This window comes from Indicator indicator, chromosome 10 (genome assembly GCF_027791375.1).
Source record: "Indicator indicator isolate 239-I01 chromosome 10, UM_Iind_1.1, whole genome shotgun sequence".
NCBI classification, from domain to species: Eukaryota; Metazoa; Chordata; class Aves; order Piciformes; family Indicatoridae; genus Indicator; species Indicator indicator.
The window spans coordinates 11,398,339-11,420,341 of NC_072019.1; the positions used below are offsets into that span (position 1 = coordinate 11,398,339).

The 22,003-nt window shown below is 37.6% G+C and overlaps 1 protein-coding gene across 1 annotated transcript; it reads right to left on the reverse strand.

Moving 5' to 3' along the window:
• Positions 1 to 2,426: 2,426 nt before the first annotated feature.
• KYAT3 (kynurenine aminotransferase 3) lies at positions 2,427 to 19,263 on the reverse strand. The gene is made up of 12 exons (XM_054384639.1): positions 19,205 to 19,263; positions 17,205 to 17,349; positions 13,690 to 13,839; positions 12,405 to 12,491; positions 10,944 to 11,066; positions 10,733 to 10,853; positions 7,382 to 7,458; positions 6,418 to 6,507; positions 5,677 to 5,863; positions 4,615 to 4,688; positions 4,071 to 4,157; positions 2,427 to 3,345 (listed from the first exon to the last, which is right to left on the reverse strand). The coding sequence occupies exons 1-12, from the start codon at positions 19,258 to 19,260 to the stop codon at positions 3,283 to 3,285; spliced, it is 1,260 nt and encodes a 419-aa protein (XP_054240614.1). The 5' UTR covers positions 19,261 to 19,263; the 3' UTR covers positions 2,427 to 3,282.
• Between the last annotated feature and the right edge of the window lie 2,740 nt (positions 19,264 to 22,003).

The window sequence follows — 22,003 nt, forward strand, 5'->3', positions numbered from 1 at the left end:
ACCTGCGGAGGCTGCCGCTGCTGCGCCACAACCGAGCCGTCCGCGGCACCTTGCAGCGGATCAGCTGTTGCCGCGTCCGCTCCAGCGCTTTTGTGAAATACAGAAGAAAACGAGTTAAAGCATATCGACCGGAGTTTGCACACGAGTGTCTGGGGAACACGTTCTTGGCTCTGGAACCCAAACCGGCCAAAGACAAATGCTCAGGGTAAGAAAATACCGGAAGAAGTTTAGTGCTTACTGGTATCATATGTTACAGCTGATCTAGTTTGCCGTGGGCTAATTTGACCATGAGAAGAACCTGGTCCTTCTGCAGGACTCGGCGTGGCTCACGTAAGCCCTTGGCAAACGGGCACCTCTTCTGTCTCTTCCCCCTTGTACCCTGTCAGCAAACGTCAGAACGGGGAGAATCCCAGAGGAACTGTTTCAAAAGAAACTACCCATATGAAAAACTGGTCCCTTCAGCAGCACAATAGGTTTTCAAGCCCAAGCTGTAAAACAGTGTGTGGGGAGGAAGGTATTGCTTTGCTACAAGTGCCTCCTCTCTGATGAAGACAGGGATGATTAGCAGGGGTGGGTCTGTAGATTTCGGAAAGGGACATTACGTCAGTGCTTTAAAGTGATCAGTATTTAAAGTTTCTGAACACTTGTAAATTTGCTATATATTAACCAGATACAAGGGGCTGTTCACACCACTTAAGAACACATCTCCACTATATAAAAATAATATTTTTCAATTTGCTAGCCCACAGAAGAAAGTTCAGCGGGGTTGAAAAGCTGTCTTAATCCATGCTAATATTGAGTCAAATTCATTACCACACACCTTCTAAACGCTTTCCTGCTTACTGAAATGCTGTGTGCTGGCTGAAAATGGGCCAGTCTGAACCTGCTGACACATTCCTTAGATTTAAAATAAGTATATATAGATGAACTATTAGATACAGTGCTAAGATACTAATTTGAAGCTTCTCTTTTTTTCCATTGCCAATGACCTTTTTCATAAATGCTCAATAAACCCAAAAGATGAAACAGCAATAAAACCTCCACTGTCAGTGTGAATACAGCATACAATACTAAGTTTCCTTATAATCTCTGAAATGTGTATGTAGCAGCGTCTGCAACAGCTGTGCCCCATCAGCATTGTCAGTCCCATCAAGCTTTCTAGGTTTGTCCTGGCTTCTCATGCAATCCATTCTATGAAAAAAGATCATCAGCTGGCAATCACTGTCAGCAGCAGATTCCTCTTGACCTTATTCTCATCAAATTAAAATAACTTCATGTCCACCACAGAATTTTCAGAAGTGTTGCAAAAAAATTATAGATCATATCTCAGGATTTCTTTACTCTCTACCTGCATCAATTTTTCAAGCACTTTGTCAACAAACAGCAGGGAAAAGAAATGGTTCGTGTGGCAGATGAGTATACCATTAACAGTCTCTGTCAGCAACAGGTCACGTTATTAACTTATGTTAGGTTCATCTTATCCCCAGCTCTACCTGTTCTTTCCCATCACTTCAGCTATAACAATAATCTTAAAACTTAATTGGCAATTTGGGAATTTCTTAAAATTTCACCTTAAGTATCTCATATTAGCTGCTGTCAGAAATACAAATGTGCAATCAAATTGCAATTCTTATACTGCTAATATTACTAGCATCATTTCTACCACAATGCAATGGCATATTCAGATGCCTTTGCAAACACAATGAACTGGTTCCTACTTGAATATCTAGAGGTCCTTTGTAAGGGTTTGTTGATTTAGCCAATAGTCATTTTGTTACAATAGCAGATGTCAGTCAAATGCCTCAAAAGGAGCATATTAAGGGTACCATAAATAGCCAGAGCAGCTGAATTATGCTTGGTACTTTAGTTTCTGTGGTGCATCTTATGTGTTCAGACATTTCATGAAACAAAAAGATTTCCACATCACAGCACCTGAACAAAATAGGGGAAAAAATAACTACTCAAGCCTAAGACAATAGAACCTCTAACATGAGGACCATGGTTTAACCCCAGCTGGCAACTAAGCACCACACAGCTGCTCACTCACTCACTCCCTGTGATAGTGAGATGGAGGGAGAACTGGAAGGGTAGAAGTAAGAAAGGAACTCATGAGCTGAGATAAAGAGTTTAATAATTAAAAAGAAATAATTATTTTTAAAATTGTAAGGAAAGGGGGAAAAAAACATCAGAGAAAGACAAGTGATGCAAATGTAAACAATTGCTCACCACCAACCTACTGGTGCTCAGCCAGTTCCTAAAGAGCAGTCCCCACTCCATCGACCTTCTCCCCAGTTTTATTGCTGAACATGACTGCCACATGATATGGAATATCGCTGTTGCTAGTTTGTGGCAGTTGCTCCAGCGGTCCCCTCTGCCAGCTTTTTGGGCACTTCAACCTTCTCTCTGTCAGGGCAGTCTGACAGAAGCAGAAAAGGCCTTGACACTGTGTAACCACTACTCAGCAGTTACTAAAATGTGTGTTATCAACACTATTTTCAGCACAAATCCAAATCACAGCCCCATACCAGCCACTATGAAAAAAATTAACTCTTACTCCAGCCAAAGCACTGCAGAGGGAATAAAGCTTTGCACCTATACACAATGCTGAACTACGTTTAAACATTAGTCACCTCTTTGTTCCCAACTCAAATCTGGTGCTTCAGCTGGTAAATCATTAGTATAGTAGTGAGATATTTCATATGTAACAACGGAAACATAAGTGTTTAAAATAAGTGTGTTGTGAAGTTACCAATATTGTGAACACGATAAGAAAAAGGATGATAGGATTAATTACATCACTGTACCTCTGACTGTGAAGGAGCCTCTAAAACAGTGTCTTCTGTTCTGCCTTGTACATCCATCCACATAATAACTAACTAGGCAGACATGAGTAAATCTAGGTGCTGCTTTTGTGGTTTTATTGAGAACTGAATACCTCCAGAAAAGCACACGACAGTTGTGGAAAAATAGCAATTTAGCACTTTTCAGTCTTGTCTATGGTATAAATTCTGTGATGATTTAATTAAATTGGTTTATTTAAGGCTATGCAATTTGTGCATGGACAGGGTAGGTAGGTATGCAGAAAGTCACTGCAGTTATCAAATATTAGGTATATCTTAATTTTTGTCCATTGCAAGATATTTAAGTCTCACCCCTAGTTGCTATACTCATACCAAAATCACCTCCCACTTTTTTCTTATTTTAAAATACCTGTACCACCTATTTATTTTATACACAGTGCTACAAATTAATTATACCAGATGGAAGAGTTAATAAGAAAAATCAGGCTGTCTGCTTATTCCAGTTCTTCAGGATCACTTCAGCTGCGTCTAGTGTGCTGTCTTTCTGCAAAACAAAGAATATTACTATTACTGCAAGTATGGAGCTCTTGAGAGTAGCAGTCATGATTATCAGTATTTGGCAGTTCCACTTGCATCCTGTGAGTATCTGTCAGTTTTTCAGTAGCAGTTATAGCTACAAAGCCAGCCTACACAAAGAATTCAGTGCTGATTCTTGCAAAAGTCAGCCAATTCACAAAAAAACATGTAAGATGACTTCCTGTGTCTTTGTTTTCTTTTGTAATTTGGAGCTTGTGTGAAACCCTAAGTATTTTCAGGCAAGTGAGCTAAACTTTGTAAGTGACCTCTTCACTGTTGTTGTGGTTGGAAACTGAATGACCATAGAGTAGAGCATTTTGCCATACAATTAATTCCTGCTTTGGATTAAAGAATTCACCTTAGTTTGATAGGGTATCTGTGTCATTCATTTTCACTGTTACCACTAGTCAACAATGTTTTTAAAAATCACTATAGTAAGTTAAAAAAGGCCTGCCTACTGAATTATTTTCTGCCACTTGTCCTTCTTAGCTATGCCACCCATATATGTGGTTTTAAGTCCCTCAGCAAAAGGACAGTTGGAGCTACTTTGTGCTGAATTTCACACCAGTCTAACTTTCTGTTCCTAAAACTATCCAACTCAGGAGATCCTGGGCAAAATGTATCAGTCTCTTGTATCTTTCTGTACTGCACTGATTTTTAGGAGTCTTAAGCCTTCCCAGGACACAAATTTACCTTAATGAAGCAGAAGCGTATATATTTTTCAAATTGCCTTTTTGTCTCAGGACCACAGAATGCTGAAAGAGGAATTGCTGACAGCTTCTGAAACATAAACCAGAAATATTATTTGCTTATTTTATATATGTATTAAAACAAAATAGATCTGTTTTAAGCATGATGGTTTTACTATTCTGGCTTTTAGAACTCCCCCCCCCCCCAACATGTGAGGGAAAGAAAAGGTCCGGGTTTGTACTTACTTGCTAGGCTTAACTAAATTCAAATTACTTTTCTCAGGCAAAACATTCCATAGGTACTTTTTGTAAAAGTAGCATTCAAGCATGCTGAAAGAAAACTGTTGGGATGTAACACAAACCTACAGGGTACATTTTCAGCATATTTAGCAATATTTTAGTCACATCATTATCAGCAGTTACTATAAACACCAAGTAATATTTTGAATGGAGTATCTCTACTACATTATTAAGTAATTACAGTTGTGTTGCTCTTGATTTCAACAGAAAAGCATTTCTAAAACTAGCATGTGACTAAGATGCCTTACCTTAGATGTTATCATCCATTTGACAAATTTATAGTCATAAGGTTGTTTCTCATCTATGTCAGAGAGATCCACATCTAAAATATTACATTTAAAACATGTTGTAAGATTTCCTAGACTCCACTGGGAAGGCATTCATTAACAACATTTTATTATAGTTAACACTTAAGACTGTCTTTATTTTAAAAGAAAATTAATAAATTATACAATAACAATTAAAATAGGCCAACAGATTGATCCCTTCCATTCTGACCTGAGCACTTGCTTTCCGTTCAAAACAAATTCAAACACATAGCTTGGAAGAAAGCCATGCAGCAGTCCAAGAAGTCTTCGAGTTTGGGATACAGAGATTAAGACTGTGGAGGGCACTGAAGACTGATCTATTGCATGGACAGGAATAATCACTGCAACTGCAATTTTTTCATCTGTGAAACTAGCGTATCTAAAGCTTTGTGACACATGATAGCACTGCAAGGTCCAGCCGCATTTAAACATTTCTTTGTGAATAACAAGCGTCATTAGGACCAGTTACTGAAAAATGTGAAAACATTCCCCTGTGGGAATTCTTTCTCCAAAGTTACCCTAACCTGAATTTCCAAAAGGTTTTGTAAATTTTGGTAGCACTTTAGAGTGTTTAGAAATCAGAATGCCTTCAGGGTATGACTTCATATTAAGAAAAACAAACAAAACCAAACAAACAGGGGAAAGTACAAATGGTACAAAGTCAGGATACTAAGCTAGGTCTCCTTGGCTCCCAAAACTTTTTCATAATCATAGACCTTTTGAAAACAGAATTTTTTTATCCACATCCTTTATCCTCCCTAAAACCTTGCCAAAGATTTGCAAAACAGACAGTAGTTAGGACCACAAATAAAGGCTTTACTGAAGCTTATAAAAATCTACTTCCCAGGCTATGGTCAAACACAACATTTCAGTTGCAGTTAGTACTTTTGACAACATTATGCCAACATGAAATGAGAATATAGTTTAAAATGAAAATTGCATTTTCAGATGAACTATAGTATTTGCTTTCCACACCCTTTTTAATAATAATCTTATACTAACTTAGTGCAGAAACGTCAACAATAATAAAGTATCCTCCATCTGGAATGACAGGCTTTAGTCCAGCTTCTTGAAGCAGCTGAGCCATCCGATCACGCTTGTTTTCCAGCTCTCGAGACAGTGAGTAAAAATAGCAGTCTGGGTCATCCATGCGTTTATAGTCTACCCAAAGCGCTTGTGCCAAAGCCTCCTGGAAATTTAATTGATGTTCAAAGTACTGATGGACACTCAGCGAACTCACAGACACACACTTTCCAGTGAAACCATGTGGATTTTTCTTTGATTCTGGCCCTTATTAACCCAATCAGCATACATAAATTACACAAGCTATGTCCGAGCGTGTTTGTTACTTTGCGCTGTGGCAACACCCAAAGCACCCAATCACGTGCTAGGCACTAATCATATACAGTAGTCCTTGACATAAGAGTTTACAATCTGAAGTGAAGTTTAAATGTCAATCATAAGGTATCATAGAATACTAGAAACTAGTAGACAGATCTTATTGTAACAGTTTATACTTGTATTTGCTAGGAAATTACAATTGTCATGTTTTACACAAGTAGCAGCAGTTTATAGGTAGTCTGAAAGACTGTGTTTTTTCTCTTTTTAAAGTCTGTTGTCTCCTTTTGTTGCACCCTGAATATGTATTTTGACAACTCAAATTCATAGCTGTGATTGTTTTGTTGCAGCAAGGCCTATAGTTTTGCTGCACCAGAAAATAACCTCCTCTGCCCCACCACCTACCTGTATTGGAGTTGGGCAAGTATACAGCATATTTTGATGAACAACTTGCAAGTGCTTAATCAGGTTCGGAGGGCCAATAGACCAACCAAGCTGAGGGAAGAAAGCATTCCTATGTTATACTTAGAGCAGTGGTGTTAGTCAATATAAACAAAGAATTAAAATCAGCCACTGTCTCAATTTTTCTCTCTTAAGTACTGGTAGTGAATTTGTTTTAATAAAGAATTAAGAAAATACTTGGTTTACACAAACTTTGCTGAATGATGCAATTAAAACAAAAACTGAGACTTGTATCAGCTGTTGTAGTTCCACTTATCCCTCTCTCTCATAGGGTACTAAGCAAACTTTTAACTCTTCATATAACGAGGGTTAGAAATCAAATCAAGCATTTTGGTTTTGAATTACTCCACCTCATAAGCTCCTGTGTCAAAGGCTGTTTGAATATAAAACCTTAGTAATGAATCATGTATGTCATGGTTCAGTATGAAGACAGGTGATGAAAAGAGAGAATTTAGTTACCAAATGTTTAAATATTTTTGTTTACTTTCTGATACATATTTTGAAGTCAAACAAAATACTATCACTAAATATTTTACAGAAATATAAGCCACTCCAAAACATACCACTAACACAATCTGAAAACATCACTATAAAACTGGAAAGCTAAAATATTACCATATCCATATTTTCTCCAGGAATCTTGACTGGTTTTGCACAAATCATACCATGTTTATTTTTTAGTGCATCTTTTTCACAAGAGCTTATTAAATCAAGAGATGAGGAAAATTAAAGCATGCCTGTTATACATAGGTAATTGCTCCAACTGAATGCTATCTTCATGTTTCAGGGACACAAAGATTTGACAGAAGCTTTCAAAGGACAGGTCATAAAAACAGAGAATTTTTAGTGAAATAAATGCATTCTGTTATTTATATAACTGAACTCTTTTTATACTGATTCTTCTTACCTTCCAGCCAGTTACACTGTATGTTTTTCCAGCACTTCCTATAGTTATTGTTCTTTCCCACATACCTGGCAACATAGCTGTATATAAAATAAAAATCACTTGAGTATAAATGCACTCACACATGCTATGTAGCTAGAAAAACTGTACTGCCCCTAGCTCAGACCTACATGTTGATATATCACTGCAGCTTATTAAGCAAGCACTAAGAACACTGTAAAATTAAAACAATTATAACAAATAAGAAAGGATATATGGACCAATGCTTTTTGGCATGAAAAGAAGGTAAGGATAAATTAAAAGAGAAAGAGGCAAAAAATTACAGACACAGTCCATGAAAACTACATGTGAGTTATCCTCAGCTCAAATGCTTAATTATTCATAAGAAAGGTATGATCTAGGAAGTGGCTACCCATTCATCTCAAGACAGCATTATTCCGGATGCCTGATAATAGCACCATATACAATGTTAACTCAGGCACTGCAAGCCATTTTAATAGAACTCTCCACTTGAGTGTTGCTGACTAAGACATTAGAAAAAGAAAAGAATTACCAAGATTTCTAACCTGGAACCAAACACCACAAGAATCAGAAAACTAGCAGAGTGAATATATAGATTGTCTTGTTTCATAATTTGAACAGGCCTAGGACTGACAATGACACCTAGCTAAGGATTTCTATAAGGATTAAGGTAGTTTGAACAGATGCATCTTCTGGCTAGCTAGGTCAAGAGTATAGATCACTTCCTAATGGCAACCAAACTAGCTCTCCTGGACTACACAAAGAATTTCAATTCACTGCTAATGCTCTCTTGTGAGACTGCTTTGCCACACAATCATAGGAATTCAACCTTGGAGTTGGAATGTAACAGTATTTCAAACAATAGCAACAGCAAAAGGGCACAGGGAAGAAGCAGTTCCATTGCTTTTACAAGCAGCAAGTTTTAAATAGAGAGGGAAATTCCTCTGTGCCATTATATGACACCATAACCAAGTCTGACTACAATTTAAAATCTAAAGTGCAAACCAGCACATATAATGAGCCTGTTAGCTGAGATGGCACTCAGCATGTTGAAAGGCTTGTTTAGAATCTGCAGTAAATGAGATGCAATATCTAAATCTGCCATTGCAACCTGAATGATTACTTAGAGGACATCCACACTTTTATGGAAGTCAGATAACAATAAGAAACATGATGAAGTGCTCTACACTACAGAAAACTGCTTCAGTGACAGCACAAAGACTGTACTAACTTTATGATCTGTGTCTAGCAACCCCTGTCACATTCTATTGAAAGAACCACCATCAGACTCCATAAATGGATGCAATCTTCATTTTGCATCTCTCACAAAGCATCACTGCATTTGATGGGGTATGTAAAAACTAATATGGAAATATAAGAGTTTTGAAAGAGTAAAATAACATATTAATTTTTCTTGTATTATCTTTGTAGACTTAAAAAAAAATAAGAAACTTAGGTTTAAAAGAGCAACCATGTTTCTTTTACTGAAAGAATTTTACTGTTTACAGTGTCACCATGAAGGTTTTATAGTCATTTTAACAGTAAAGATGGTATCATGGGATCTGTTAGAGAATATGTACCTAAACCTTGCTGATCAACTGTCCAAGCTTTAACCTGCACTATCATTATATAGTACTTTTACATTTAATGCTAAACTACAGAATGCCTTTTGTTCAACTGGAAATGTTTTTGTTTGAAGGATTAAAATGACAATAGTGATACTAATGAACAACAGAGCTACTGTGTCTTAAGAATTCACCACTTGTACACTAAGACAAAGTGTAACTGACAGCATGAGTGTTCAGACCTGCTGCCACTGCAAAAGAAAATGGATTACCTTACACCACCCACAGAGATTTTGGTTCTGCAGACAGGTGTTTGCATGAATCACCTGCTAAGACCATAAAGAGAGCTTTAATTTAACTCATTTTACTTTGTAATTGGGTTATGATGAGCCACACAGGATTGGTTACTGTGGTAACTGGTTAGGATGCAGTGACTCAGACTACTACCACGATAATGTACCCAAAATGTTCCCTTCCATGTCTGAAGGTCTTTGAGAAGGTACCATAAGAGCCATGACATTAGGCCACTTTCAAAACAGACTATTAGTCTATACATGGCAAATACAATCACTGTGTAGCTGAGCCAATAAGCTTTACAAGGTGATTTAGATAGAATTTCCTTTTTATAATTTATAAGATTAGTTTTTTAAAATTATGTAGCCCCCAGTAATAAAAAGTTTCTTTTATTGCCTGTCTTCATAAATGGAATTGAAGCACAGAAGCAAAGTTCCTCAGTGTTCAACCAGTGGTAAAGCCAGGGAAAAAAGCTAAGATTTTTCATGTTTAAGTTGTATTTGTTTCTTGATTTCCTTTTTTAATCTCAACTCAATGTCTCTGTTGCACACAACTGAAATGTGCCTTCATTGTAATAGTAAATACATCATAACATTTCATGTAAGATACTACCATCAGAAACAAAATGTCTGTACATGTAAGAAAGAAGATTTAGACTTTAGCCAGCTCAGATGTATCAGCAGATCCAAACCAAGACTATCACACCAGAAATTTTACATAAATGCTTAGCTGTGGTATTATAGGGTTGGGAGAGGAGTTTGGTAACCTGCACTAGATTCATTTGTTCTGAGACAGTGGGCACAGTTCCACTAACTTCAGTAAACTTGGATCCAGAAGTAAAACAAGGGGGACATGGACACAATATCATATTTGGTTTTCTAAAAGTTCTTGCAATGGTACTTAACCCCTGTAGCAATACTGCCTGAAGTCTTAGCATGCTTTCAGATGGCCACACAGTGACTTCACTGAATTCAGTGTCAATTATTTAATACTGTCTCTGCACTTTTGAGGGACAGTATTCAGGTGCTTTCTCCACACTAACCTTTGTATGTTTTGGAGTTTTATTTTTATAAGTAATGGAGCAAAAATAATTGTTTCCACTATGCATTTCCCTCATTGAATGTCTCTACAATGCTTTGAGAAGGAAGTTTTAATCCCTGTTCCTTCTATTAGTTCTTCAAAGCACAGTCCAATGAACAGCAGTTACACTTGTCATGGCCAAAAGAATTGAATATTCCAATGATCACAACTGATTTATGACTATTAGTCCCACTGGTTTATATGGATAGCTGCTTCAGAGTCAATTAAGTGTTTTTTAATTCTAGCTGCAAATTATTCTTTAAAACATTTCTCAGAAAAGAGAGGATCTGTCCTCTAAACATTGTAAAGTATTCAAAGCTTAAAGTTTGAGCTCCTTCCAGCAACCATTATCTCTGAGACCACCACTTCTAAGGTGCTACAAAAAAATCAGTACCTATTTTAATGTGTTTATTTCCTTTATACACCATCCATTCATACACCTCATCGCTGATGCACAGGGTATCGTGTTTAATACAGAGATCAGCTATTAGTTGAAGCTCTTCTCTGCTAAACACCTGGTATACAAGAAAGTAAGGGACAATGCATTAATCACAGTATTTAAGGCATACTCTGAAATTGCAGTAGTGTTAAAGCAGGGCTCTTACCTTGCCTATAGGGTTGTGTGGGGTATTCAGAATTATTGCTTTGGTTTTGGAATTAAATTTATTTGCAAGTTCAGCAGGATCTAACACCCAGTCAGCACTAGACGCAGAGTTTCCATCATTTTTCTAGGAAAAAAAGCAACAACAATTTATGCGTTAGTTGAATAGAATATGCCATAGGCTAAGCAGAGATGCCCAGCTTATCACCCTTAGACACTTTCATAATCATGCTTAACCTATCCAATCTCTCCTGCTCTCCTTGGAGAAGACACTTGTAGGAAGAGGCAGGGAGGCTAAGAGCAAAGTAAATTATTAATGACAGTGGCTGTCCTCTATGGCCACTCTGTCCTAAAGCTTCCCCAGGAACTCGTTTCCAGGATCTGGTTACACATATGCTGATTATAACTGTGTGTAATGCAGGAAGCCAAATCATATGTCAGGGAAGTTTATGGTCTTCCCAGACACCAGAACAAGTGTGTGCCTGCTTGGCTAGACTGACTAATTCAAGGTCTTTTCCTCTTCCTTGCCCATATGAAAATATTCTAACACCAAAAAAGTCTGCACCACTGAGACTCTGGAGTTGCTCTGGTATTAACACAAGAAAGTCTGGGCCAGTTGCTAGAGTACAAAAAGCATGGGCACACTCTGCATTACAGGGAGAGGGTCAGACCAAAAACAATGATGTGAAACAGAAATTACTTGGAGGAACCCTGTCATCCAAAATACCCTAGAGGACAAGAAGAGGAACAGTCTCAGCTATTCCTTACTGCAAGTCCTAAAGGTTTTGTTACTCTGGTGTTCTGGTTTCATGGTGTTCATGCAACAGTCCTGCCTAAAGAGCAACTCAGCCCTCCCCATCCAAGGCAGCCAGTCATCCAAGGCAATGGTAATAGGATCAACCCTTTGAGTCCAGAACAACCCTTGCAAGCTGCCAACATAAGGCCAGCAGTACCAATCTGAAAATTAACTCGTATCAAAATTACTCCTTTTCACCAGTAAAGGAAACAGTAGTTTTCATATGTATAGCAAATAACTCCACTGCATGATTGTTCTTTATTTAGTAAACAAATTTTGGAAAAGAATTATATTCTGTCACTTTAGGAGTTGCTGAAGTGATTAGAAACCAGATCTTTTGAAAACCAGCAGATACAGAAATTACACTGATACGTGGCTCTCCTTCTCTTACTTGCACTGAAAACATCGCTGGATGACATCCAAAAGGAATTTTGATCAGATTCCAGAACACAGAAATTAAAGGAAATGACAAACATTGTCCCACCTTCTCCAATACTAGTAAAATATTCTATCTGCTTTGGATTATCATTATCTCAGACTTACACTGTAGCAATCTATCTCATTGTTATTAAATTCGATATTATGAATAACTACAGAGTAAGGCATCAAACTGTATTACATATGGAAGAGAAACTTTATATGATAAGTAATTTTTAAAAGGTTACTCACATATCTCAGTGGGATAAAAACAGGCTTTGCACCTGCCATCTTCACCATTGGTTCGTAACAGTCATAAAATGGCTCTATTATTATTACCTGAAATTACAATCATCAATATCAGAAAGAGAACTGACCATGCATGACACCATCATATTTCCAGATTAACTTCTGTGATCTAACTTGGTAAGGTTTCTACCACTCCATCCTGATCTAACATTGTTATATGAGACTCTAAAGAGGAATTCCTCTTTAGAGTCTCATATAACAATGTCCTCAGTCTGAGTGTGATAAGCACTACACATTTTTGACAACACACACTGGCTGTTGTTCTACAGTTACACATTACAATTATAATATTAGCAATGTTTGGGTCCTACACACAGATTTGAAGGTGCGAGACAAAGACGGAAGACAGCAACATTAAATTGTTGAACCACAGAACAGCTGCCCTAATTCTGTCTATGAAATTCCAGGATTTCCAAGTATCTAGAAATCTAAGAAGAATGGCTTAAGTCCCCAAATTTTATCAGAACATCTTCTGATAAAAAAGAGGACAAATTCCAAGAAAATTGCATAGAGGCTAAATAATAGGAAAACAGAACAAAACAAACAAACAAACAAAACAAAACACCAAAGGCTAATAGCAAAGAACTGTTAGGAAAAATGAAGTGAATATCAGAGCAAGACAAAGGGAAGAAAAGACACAGATGGGAATACATTATACAAACAAAACTGATAAAACACTGAAAGGAAAACAACATGACAACACAAAAAGTTCTTGTCCACTACAGATACAAATACCCCCCAAAATTACTTTTAATATGATTGTCAAAAAGGCCAACATCAGTAGTGAAGGCATGAATCATCACAGCTAGTACAGTAAACTAGCAATCCCTTCTTTAAACAGGCTTTTCTGCTACCTGTGCTGCTACATGAAATGGTTCAAAACAGAACTCAATAAACAACAGTTATTGAAATACCAGCAATACTTTTTACCACATTTGGTCTTCTGTTTTTTTAAATAAGAAATTGGTGTGTGTCACCTAACAATAACAGTGATAAAGGAACAGCTACATGTACCATTAGTATGAAAGTAAGGGGGTTGTAAACTGGTGAATGATAAGAAGACATCCGAAGGCTGATCTCCTGGTCACAGCTTGTGTGATACTGTTACAAATCTAATTTATGGAGATCAGAGAGAAGGCCCAACATTAACTCATATTTAAAACTGGACAAATAAAAACAGGCAAATTCTCATTTCAGTGAGTATATGTTATTTCAAATCAAAACTTACTTCATCTCCCTCTTCAATTAATGCCTGTATTGTACTAAAGAGAGATCCATAAGCTCCCACGGTCACCAGGATGTCTGTTAGAGGATCAATCTCCCTTCCACAAACTCTCCCATAGACTTGAGACAAGGCTTTCACCAGCAATGGATGACCCTGTTCAAAGCAAACAAATGCAACTGACCGGTGTGCTCCTGGTGCTGCACAAAGCCTGTATTTGGGGATTTTCCACATTCATCAAAATAATATATTGGGAAATAAGAGAAATACGAGATGAGCCTTCAGTGCTAATGGCTGTTAACTGGTAGCATGATTTGAAGTTTTTTGCACATTGGTTTCAGTTTATTTGTGTCTACTAAGAAATTAATTTTTGTATATCTGATGCTTTTTAATTTCTATCTTCTTATGCCATCTCAGGATAGCTTCAAGTAGCCTACAAGGTTACTAGGACAAGAGACAGGAGGAAAGACAGGATTGAGTCCAATAGACAGCTATGGGGATGATTGCAGGACTTGAACATCTCTCCTATGAAAAAGACTGAGACCTGGGGCTGCTCAGTCTTCAGAGGAGAAGGCTGAGAGGGGGTCTTACCAATGTCTATAAATATCTGAGGGATGGGTGTAAAGATTAAGGTGACAGTCTCTTTTTGGTGGTGCCCAGTGATAGGACAAGGAACTATGGGTACAAGCTAGAACAGAGGAGGTTCTACCTCAACAGGAAGAGACCCTTCTTTATGGTGAGGGTGACAGAGCACTGTAACAGGCTGCCCAGGTCATGGAGTCTTCTCTGGAGACTTTCAAAACCTGACTGGATGCGTTCCTGTGCTGCCTGTCCTAAGTGATGCTGCTCTGGAAGGGGGGTTGGACTCAATGATCTCTAGAGGTCCCTTCCAACATTGTGCGATTTTGTGTGAATACTCTGACACAAACTCAGCCTTACTGCCTTTTAGAGTCTCTTTCCCACATGTCCGTGTTTTCATCTGAAGCTCCTTCTCTTTCTTACCTTTCAACTAAAAATTCTTTGGTGCAAGGGGCATCTTTTTATTTTGCTTGTGTACTGCTGATAAACAGCACTTGTGATCACAATGATGATTCATACAGTCATATCTCAGAGCACCATTCACTGCAGTGTCCTCCACAGGTACATAGCAGTTAATGCATTCTTCTCAAAAGTGCAAGGAACAGGAAAATAAATATGCAACAATGATCATACATAATACCTAAATAAGAAAGTACAATTCTGTTTACTCAGCAAGACTACAGGCTTCCTGCTGTGAAAATACTTTTTCTTTTTGCACACTTGCTAGAAAAGACAGCTCCTTGAGAAAACACAAATACGTAATGAAAATCATTCTCTAAAATATTGCACATTGTACTTCTCCACACAAAGGTATAAAATCATGAACCCTTCTGTAAACAAAAATATTACCATAAATTAAAGTTTACAGGTCACTGCTGATTCGAATGACAGACATTTCTTGCCATGAGTGTCTCAGCTGCACAGGAATGCTGCACCACCCAAGCCACGTTAGGCCGCTCTATAGGTCATAGCTCTACAGTCAATGAGAGGTCCAAGTGCCACAGACAGCTGAGACATCTCAATTACCAGACGGATGTACGTCATGCATACTCCTCCCTCCCGTATTTGCTACCATAAATACTTGTGCTCAAAAACCTTAGAAATGCTGAAGTTTGGAGAGGAAGAGCAAAGGATGAAGATGCAAATAATGGTAAAAATTCCTCTTTAATTACTATCTATAGTATAATACATCTGCAAAAATTCATAATGATCATTGGAATTAACTATTTGGAAAAAAAGAACGAAGCGATAAAAGTAAATACTGAATAACTGCATGCATTAGGGAAATTGTGTTTATGCTTGATTTGCAAATTGTTCTAGATTCAGTCTGTGAATATTTGTCAGAAGGTAGACTGCAGCCCATTCTCGCTATAAACCTCTCCCTCTGTGCTAATGCTCCTCCAAACTTTGTCTGTCTGGTCAGCAAAGACTTCTGAGGTACTTCCCATGGGTGATGAACATACTAACGCTTACCCCAGAAGTTCGTTAAATCCGAGCCATCTTTTATGTGTGTCCAACAAAAAATAACTACTTTATACTTGCATGTTTATACAGAGAGTTTTACATATCTCTGTCTCGTACTTCCAGAGACTCTGCACACAGCCCAGAGAGATTGAACAGAATGACTCAAAGAAGGATGGAATGACACTACAGTCACTGGGGATATTTTTTTTTCCTTTCTGTTCTTGCCAGGGTCTTCAGTGCCCTAATAATCCTTAGTGGCCATGACAGCCTTACCTGAGGCCTCTATCCAGAGCTATGCCCCTGCTCCAGGAGCTCCACCTAAGCACTGATGCACTGATCTGCAATTCAGTTACAATTTTGCTTGTACCTGGCCATAGACTCTTTTAATCTGGCCCCTACCTGTCACTTCACTTTGTGGCTTGACCTTACACCTGACATGTCACCCTGGACCTGCCCAGTGATCACCAGTTACATCTAACTATTGATAACAATGCCAGACGTGACCTGTGGATTGACTTCCTGGCTTAACCTCAGGCCCACCTCACCACCACAATGTAGCCTGGCAATCTGTGCTGGCCTCAGCCATCTCTGGGCCTGCCTCGCTCAGGTACTGGTGGCTGGTGAGGCCTCCACCCTGCTCACTGTGATAGCTTGTCCTTTAGATGTTGTCCCTTATGCATGCAGATTCTCAGCATATAAGCAAGCGGTTATGTTGGAATATATACACAATGATGACACAACTACCAACACAGTTGCTGGCCTACCAGTCTATACAGTATTTTTCTACCTCTGCTGCATAACATGATCATCTATAAAAAAATATTAGATAGACTCGTTAGGGTCTTGTAGCAATCCTGACACATGATTCTCACTATGCTTTATCTTTGCCATAAAATAAAAGAAAGATAAATCAAACAAGGAAGACTTCATACTAGAACAGTAATAGTTCATTTTAGTATCCCACCTTGGACAATGATCAATGACACACACCCTGTCATAAATGGTACAGGCCAGTTTACAGAGGGAGTAGTGACTATCTTCCAGGGGCTAAAAACTTACAGCTTTCATCACATTCTAATCTCCTGCTACATGTTATGGGTGAATGTTTTCTTGATCCAAGAGGTGATGTCTCAAGTGGTATCAGGTATTTCTTTCTCACTTACCCTTATCCTATCAGATTCATGTTTACTCTGACCAAAATCAGAGATAAATGTATAATTTACACTCTTTAAACTTTGAATTGACTCTTTGAAGACAATCTATCCCAAATGTGCTCTATCATTTTGCTCGATGAAGGATTTTGCCTTAAAGAAACCCACAGAGAAGATGCTCATTAATAACAGATAAGGCTAATAGATCCAGTTAATCTGGGACATGTCAGTATGACCTACAGATAAAATCAATTTAAAGCAAAGTAATTTATTTTCCCTGTGGCATATTCTCCACTGAACTTGGATCTCAAGTTCCACAGTACTTACAAATCCTCGTGTGTACTGATTCAGTCTGTCAACTGCTGCTGCCTTTGCCAGCTCTTCTTTAACGTAGCTGGGAGGGGATATATCAGGGAGGCCTTGACCAAGATTAACAATTGAGGGATCTGCTGCTACCTTTGTAAATTCAACCCTAAAGGGAAAAAATAGCTTAAGGTTAACATACCAGATAAAATTATCCTTTCCTTCATTAGCATTAAAGGGGGGGGGAGGGGGGGGGAAGTGTTTAATTTTGCAAAATTCACAGCAGTGGAAACATGTTTAAGTAGAGTGCTCACATAGAGAGGTGGGAGCTGGGACAATAGTAAGTAACCACCAGAGTCAGAGGGAATCAAATACAAGGCTGACTTTCTGGATCCATCAACTAACTGTGTTCAGATGTGCACAAACACAAACGGACAGTAACTCTGGATATGGGCAGAAATTAAATCTACTTTTTGCAAAATAAAAGAGACCTAATTAGAACACACACATTATACAGAATCACAGAATTAACCAGATTGGAAAAGACCTTCGAGATCAAGTCCAACCTATCAGCCAGCACCATCTAATCAACTAAACCATGGCATTAAGTGCCTCATCCAGTCTTTTTTTAAACACTTCCAGGGACGGTGACTCCACCACCTCCCCAGGCAGCCCATTCCAATGGCCAACCACTCCTTCTGTGAAGAATTTTTTCCTAACATCCATCCTAAACTTCCCCTGGTGCAAGATTCTATCACATGAAGGTGTCATTTAAACTATCAAGTGGTCTCAGAGTGCTATAAATTTTTTCTTTACATTTTAGGCAACAGATGCATTCAGGCTGCTCACTAATTGCTCCTAGTAGCTTGCCATATAGAAATGTTAGGATTCCTGAACCATTTTTTCCTCCCTTCACAAGAAAGCTCTCCGTTTTATCCTTTCCTTCCCACCTAAATGTTAACAAGATTTTTTTTTTTGAACCCCAAACACCAACAAAAAAAACCCCAACCCACACAGAATCACAGTTCTGTGAAAAGTTAATATAAATTGCTAAAAATGAGTTCGGGGCTAGCAAAACATAGATGCTGATTGGTTTGTCCTCTGCAAGATCTTACATAAGCTGAAACCTAAATGTTATGCAGGTGGGTGCATAACAGAACCCATCCACAGTGTGGGTGTCAAGAAGAAGGGACCAGTCTCTTTTCAGTGGTGTCTGTGATAGGACAAGGGCAAACGGACACAAACTGGAACACAGAAAGTTCCACCTCAACATGAGGAAAAACTTCTTTACTGTACGGGTGCTGGAGCAGCTGGAGCAGGCTGCCCAAAGAGGTTGTGGAGTATCTTTCTCTGGAGACTTTAAAGAGCCATCTGGATGTGTTCCTGTGTGACCTGCCTGAGGTGATCTGCTGTGGCATGGAGGTTGGACTCAATGATTTCTGGAGGTCCATTTCAATCCCTACTTTCCATGATTCTATGACCAAAACACCTTATGTACATATATATATACATATACACACACAACTAATGCAAGCCCAAATTAGTGTTTTAACCAATTAACAAAATCCCATATTTACCAGTGATAGCAATATTGCTTTACAACCAATTTAATGCCTAGAAAAAAAGCGTATTGAAAATAATGAGCTAAATCAGGAACACAAGTACAATGGCTTTCAGAAGAAATCTGACTCATTTGGTAAACACAGATGAAGTGTAATTGAAAAACATTACTCAATGAAGTTAACATTACATTTTAAAGCTAGCTATCTCCAAGAGTTATACTTGTCTTATGTGGTTTACTAGATGAAGGGAAGCCTAAGCTTAATATTTAAAGCTCAAGAATAAGAATTAAATCACTCCTCTAGCAGAATTTGGTTCACTGCTTCTAAGTAGGTACCAAATATATTTGATCAGACACAGCAAATGCTACGTACTTTCTTATTGGCAATAATTATTAATCTGGAAAGGAAACATATCAGAGAAAGACATTTTCTGAAATTTGCAGATATTTTCCTTTTACTTACCAAACATTGCTATCCAGGCCTTCAATTCGTCTTGTGTTTTTGTGTCTGAAGGCCATTGTCTGCAAGATCAAAACAGACAGACAGAAGGGTTTTGTTAAGAACGACAAAGTACTATATTGTTGGATTCCACATGACAAACCCTCCTTCATGCTTTCTCAAATATACCATTGCCAGCTGAATTCAGTTGTCATACAAAATTATAGACATGTTCTTTCATCAAAGCTTCTATAATAGCTTGAATTCAGGCTTACAAGAAAATATACAAAAATGTCCTAATTTTCAGCAAGGACTGAGCAGGGGCATAATTCAGCTTCACAGCTTTAAAAGATGACCTAAAAAAAAAAAAGGATACACACATTCTTTTTTTCTATGATGCACTAACAACTTAAAGGCTGTGTTATTTCTAGTCCAACTCCTGCTCAATCCACTTTGGTAAGCATACATTTTGGATGCAATTCTGTTTGTGAAATTGATGAATAAGAAAATTAGCACAAACATTTTCTATTTTCATTCAGACTTTTAAAACCTTGAAATATTTACTTACAGCACAGCAAAACCATAGTAGAACATGCTTTTGCTGTATATTCAGACCTTCCATAACAATCTTGGAAAAGTGCTTTAGAATAAACTGTCAATGCCTCTATAGAGGCAGAGAAAAAAATATTAATAGTTGTGGTATTTTTAAGCTAAAATGAGAAATGGAGGTTAGAGGGGGAAACTAGACTTATTTCTATGTGCCACCAAAAAAGTTCAAGTCCATTTCTACCCTTGTTAATCAGTTGATAAAGGAAAAAAATTATATAGGAATTACATAGTCACTCAGTACATCAGACATCCCTGTTTCTTTAAGTCAGACTTCTGATTTTAGTGACTTTTACCCCTGCTAATTATCACTACTGTCTGAAAGATTAAAAACACATACTCTGGATACCATACTTCAAGAAGAAAATGTCTGCTTTACCATTACACTTCACAGTTCAACTTTGAATCAATGGGAATGACTTGCAGTAGAAATATTACACAGGCACATGTTTGCACTCAACTTGTTGACAGTAATGAAGCTACCATATACATCATGTTTTGAAGAATGGGAAAGTATAAAATTAAAACAGCTAGTTCTCTGCTCATATGTGTCTTGGACTACAAGGAATAGCAAGTCTCACCTTGAATCTTTCTAGTTAATAATGAAAATTCTGTATGCTGCCATGAGTGAGTTTGTTCTATTGGACAGCTTCTTGATTGTTCAAATTTGCTAGAAGCTCAAGGTTTATCACATTCAGAACTTTAATAATTAACTGCAATGTAAATCTGAACTTAAGTAACTTTTTCTAGCTAAAAACATTTTGACAAGTAAAAAGAGCCTTTACCTCACAGCTCTCATACTATTTTAGGTTTAAATATTTAACGATTCAAGTCTTCCTATTTATTTTCTCTTGTACTTTGAAACTAGTTTTCAAACAGAATAGCTGGACCTACATTAGTTTTCAGGTTTTCACAGATTCAGCTTACAGTGAGATTTAGGTTTATCCTATTACTTTGAAAAAGCCAACAAGTTAATTGGCATTTTACAGTGATAACTTAAGTAGCATTCTTTCTTCCAGAAAGGCATAAGAACTCCTAAGACACTTTTTTCTTTTAGTCAAGTTATGTCATCACTTGATAATCTTTAAGCCATTTCTAGATGCAGGGTTAGGATTTCCAGGAGTTGAAGAGCAGTGTTAAGCAGGAGATATATCTTCATCAAGTTCTAACTCTGACCTCTTGCTTTCCCTAACACTTTCATTCACAGAAAACACCTGATAGAAAGTCATATGCTGCTTATTTTTATCTTCCTAATACAAAGAAACTTGTGATTAAATTGAATGGCAACATATTTAATGATGATAAAAGCAAATATTTTTACATGGTGTATAATTAAATTGTGGAATTCAATGTCAAAAGCTACAACTGAAGCCAAGATCTTAAGAAAATTTAAAAACAAACAACTACAACACCCCAGAATCAGATTTCAGCACATTTAGTGAAAATATCAAAATCCATTAAGTAGAACACAACTAATTGTAGTACATGAAGAACAGGCTCAGGCAGAATCTGTTCTCCAAAGTGGCTTGCATGTTAAAAGAAACTCCTCATATAGGCAAAATATGCTACAACTGTCCAATATAATGGTTTGAAGGATCTGTTATGAAGGACCTAACACACACCTTTGTTGATACAAGTTCTGACCTGTGAACACAATTTACATTTCAGCATTCCATATGCAGCACAAGAGTGCGAGCTCTAACCATCTACCATGTTGCAAAGCTCTATTTCCTCTCAATGAAACTGGAAACAATTAAGTTACACAATCTTAAGCAGTTAAAATGGTAAGTGCTAGGTCTGACTTTAAAGACAGAAAAGAATATGCAAAGCAATAACTGCCAAGTTCTGTTATGTTGGTGTGGTTAAATGTTTCACTGATTCAAACATCTTATTTTGTTCTTGATAGGAAATGTTTGGATCAAGATAAGAAAAAAAGGAAAGACAGCTAATGCGTGTAATTGGCAAGAGTGCAAAATTAGTGTGTCTCTAAACCACTGCATGAAATAGTTCTATCTATGAAGCTGAAGGAATACTTACTGCAGAAGCTGAATGCTTGATGGATCTGGAAAACAAATCTATTCGTAGTTGGTATGCTTTAATGCCAAGGCAATAGCAGCTTCGTGAAGCAAAAAGCATGCCTGCATAATAAATAAGTGACCTGAAAAAAAAACTTACAGATTCCAGGAACAAATTTCTACACATCACTAAGCAATTTTA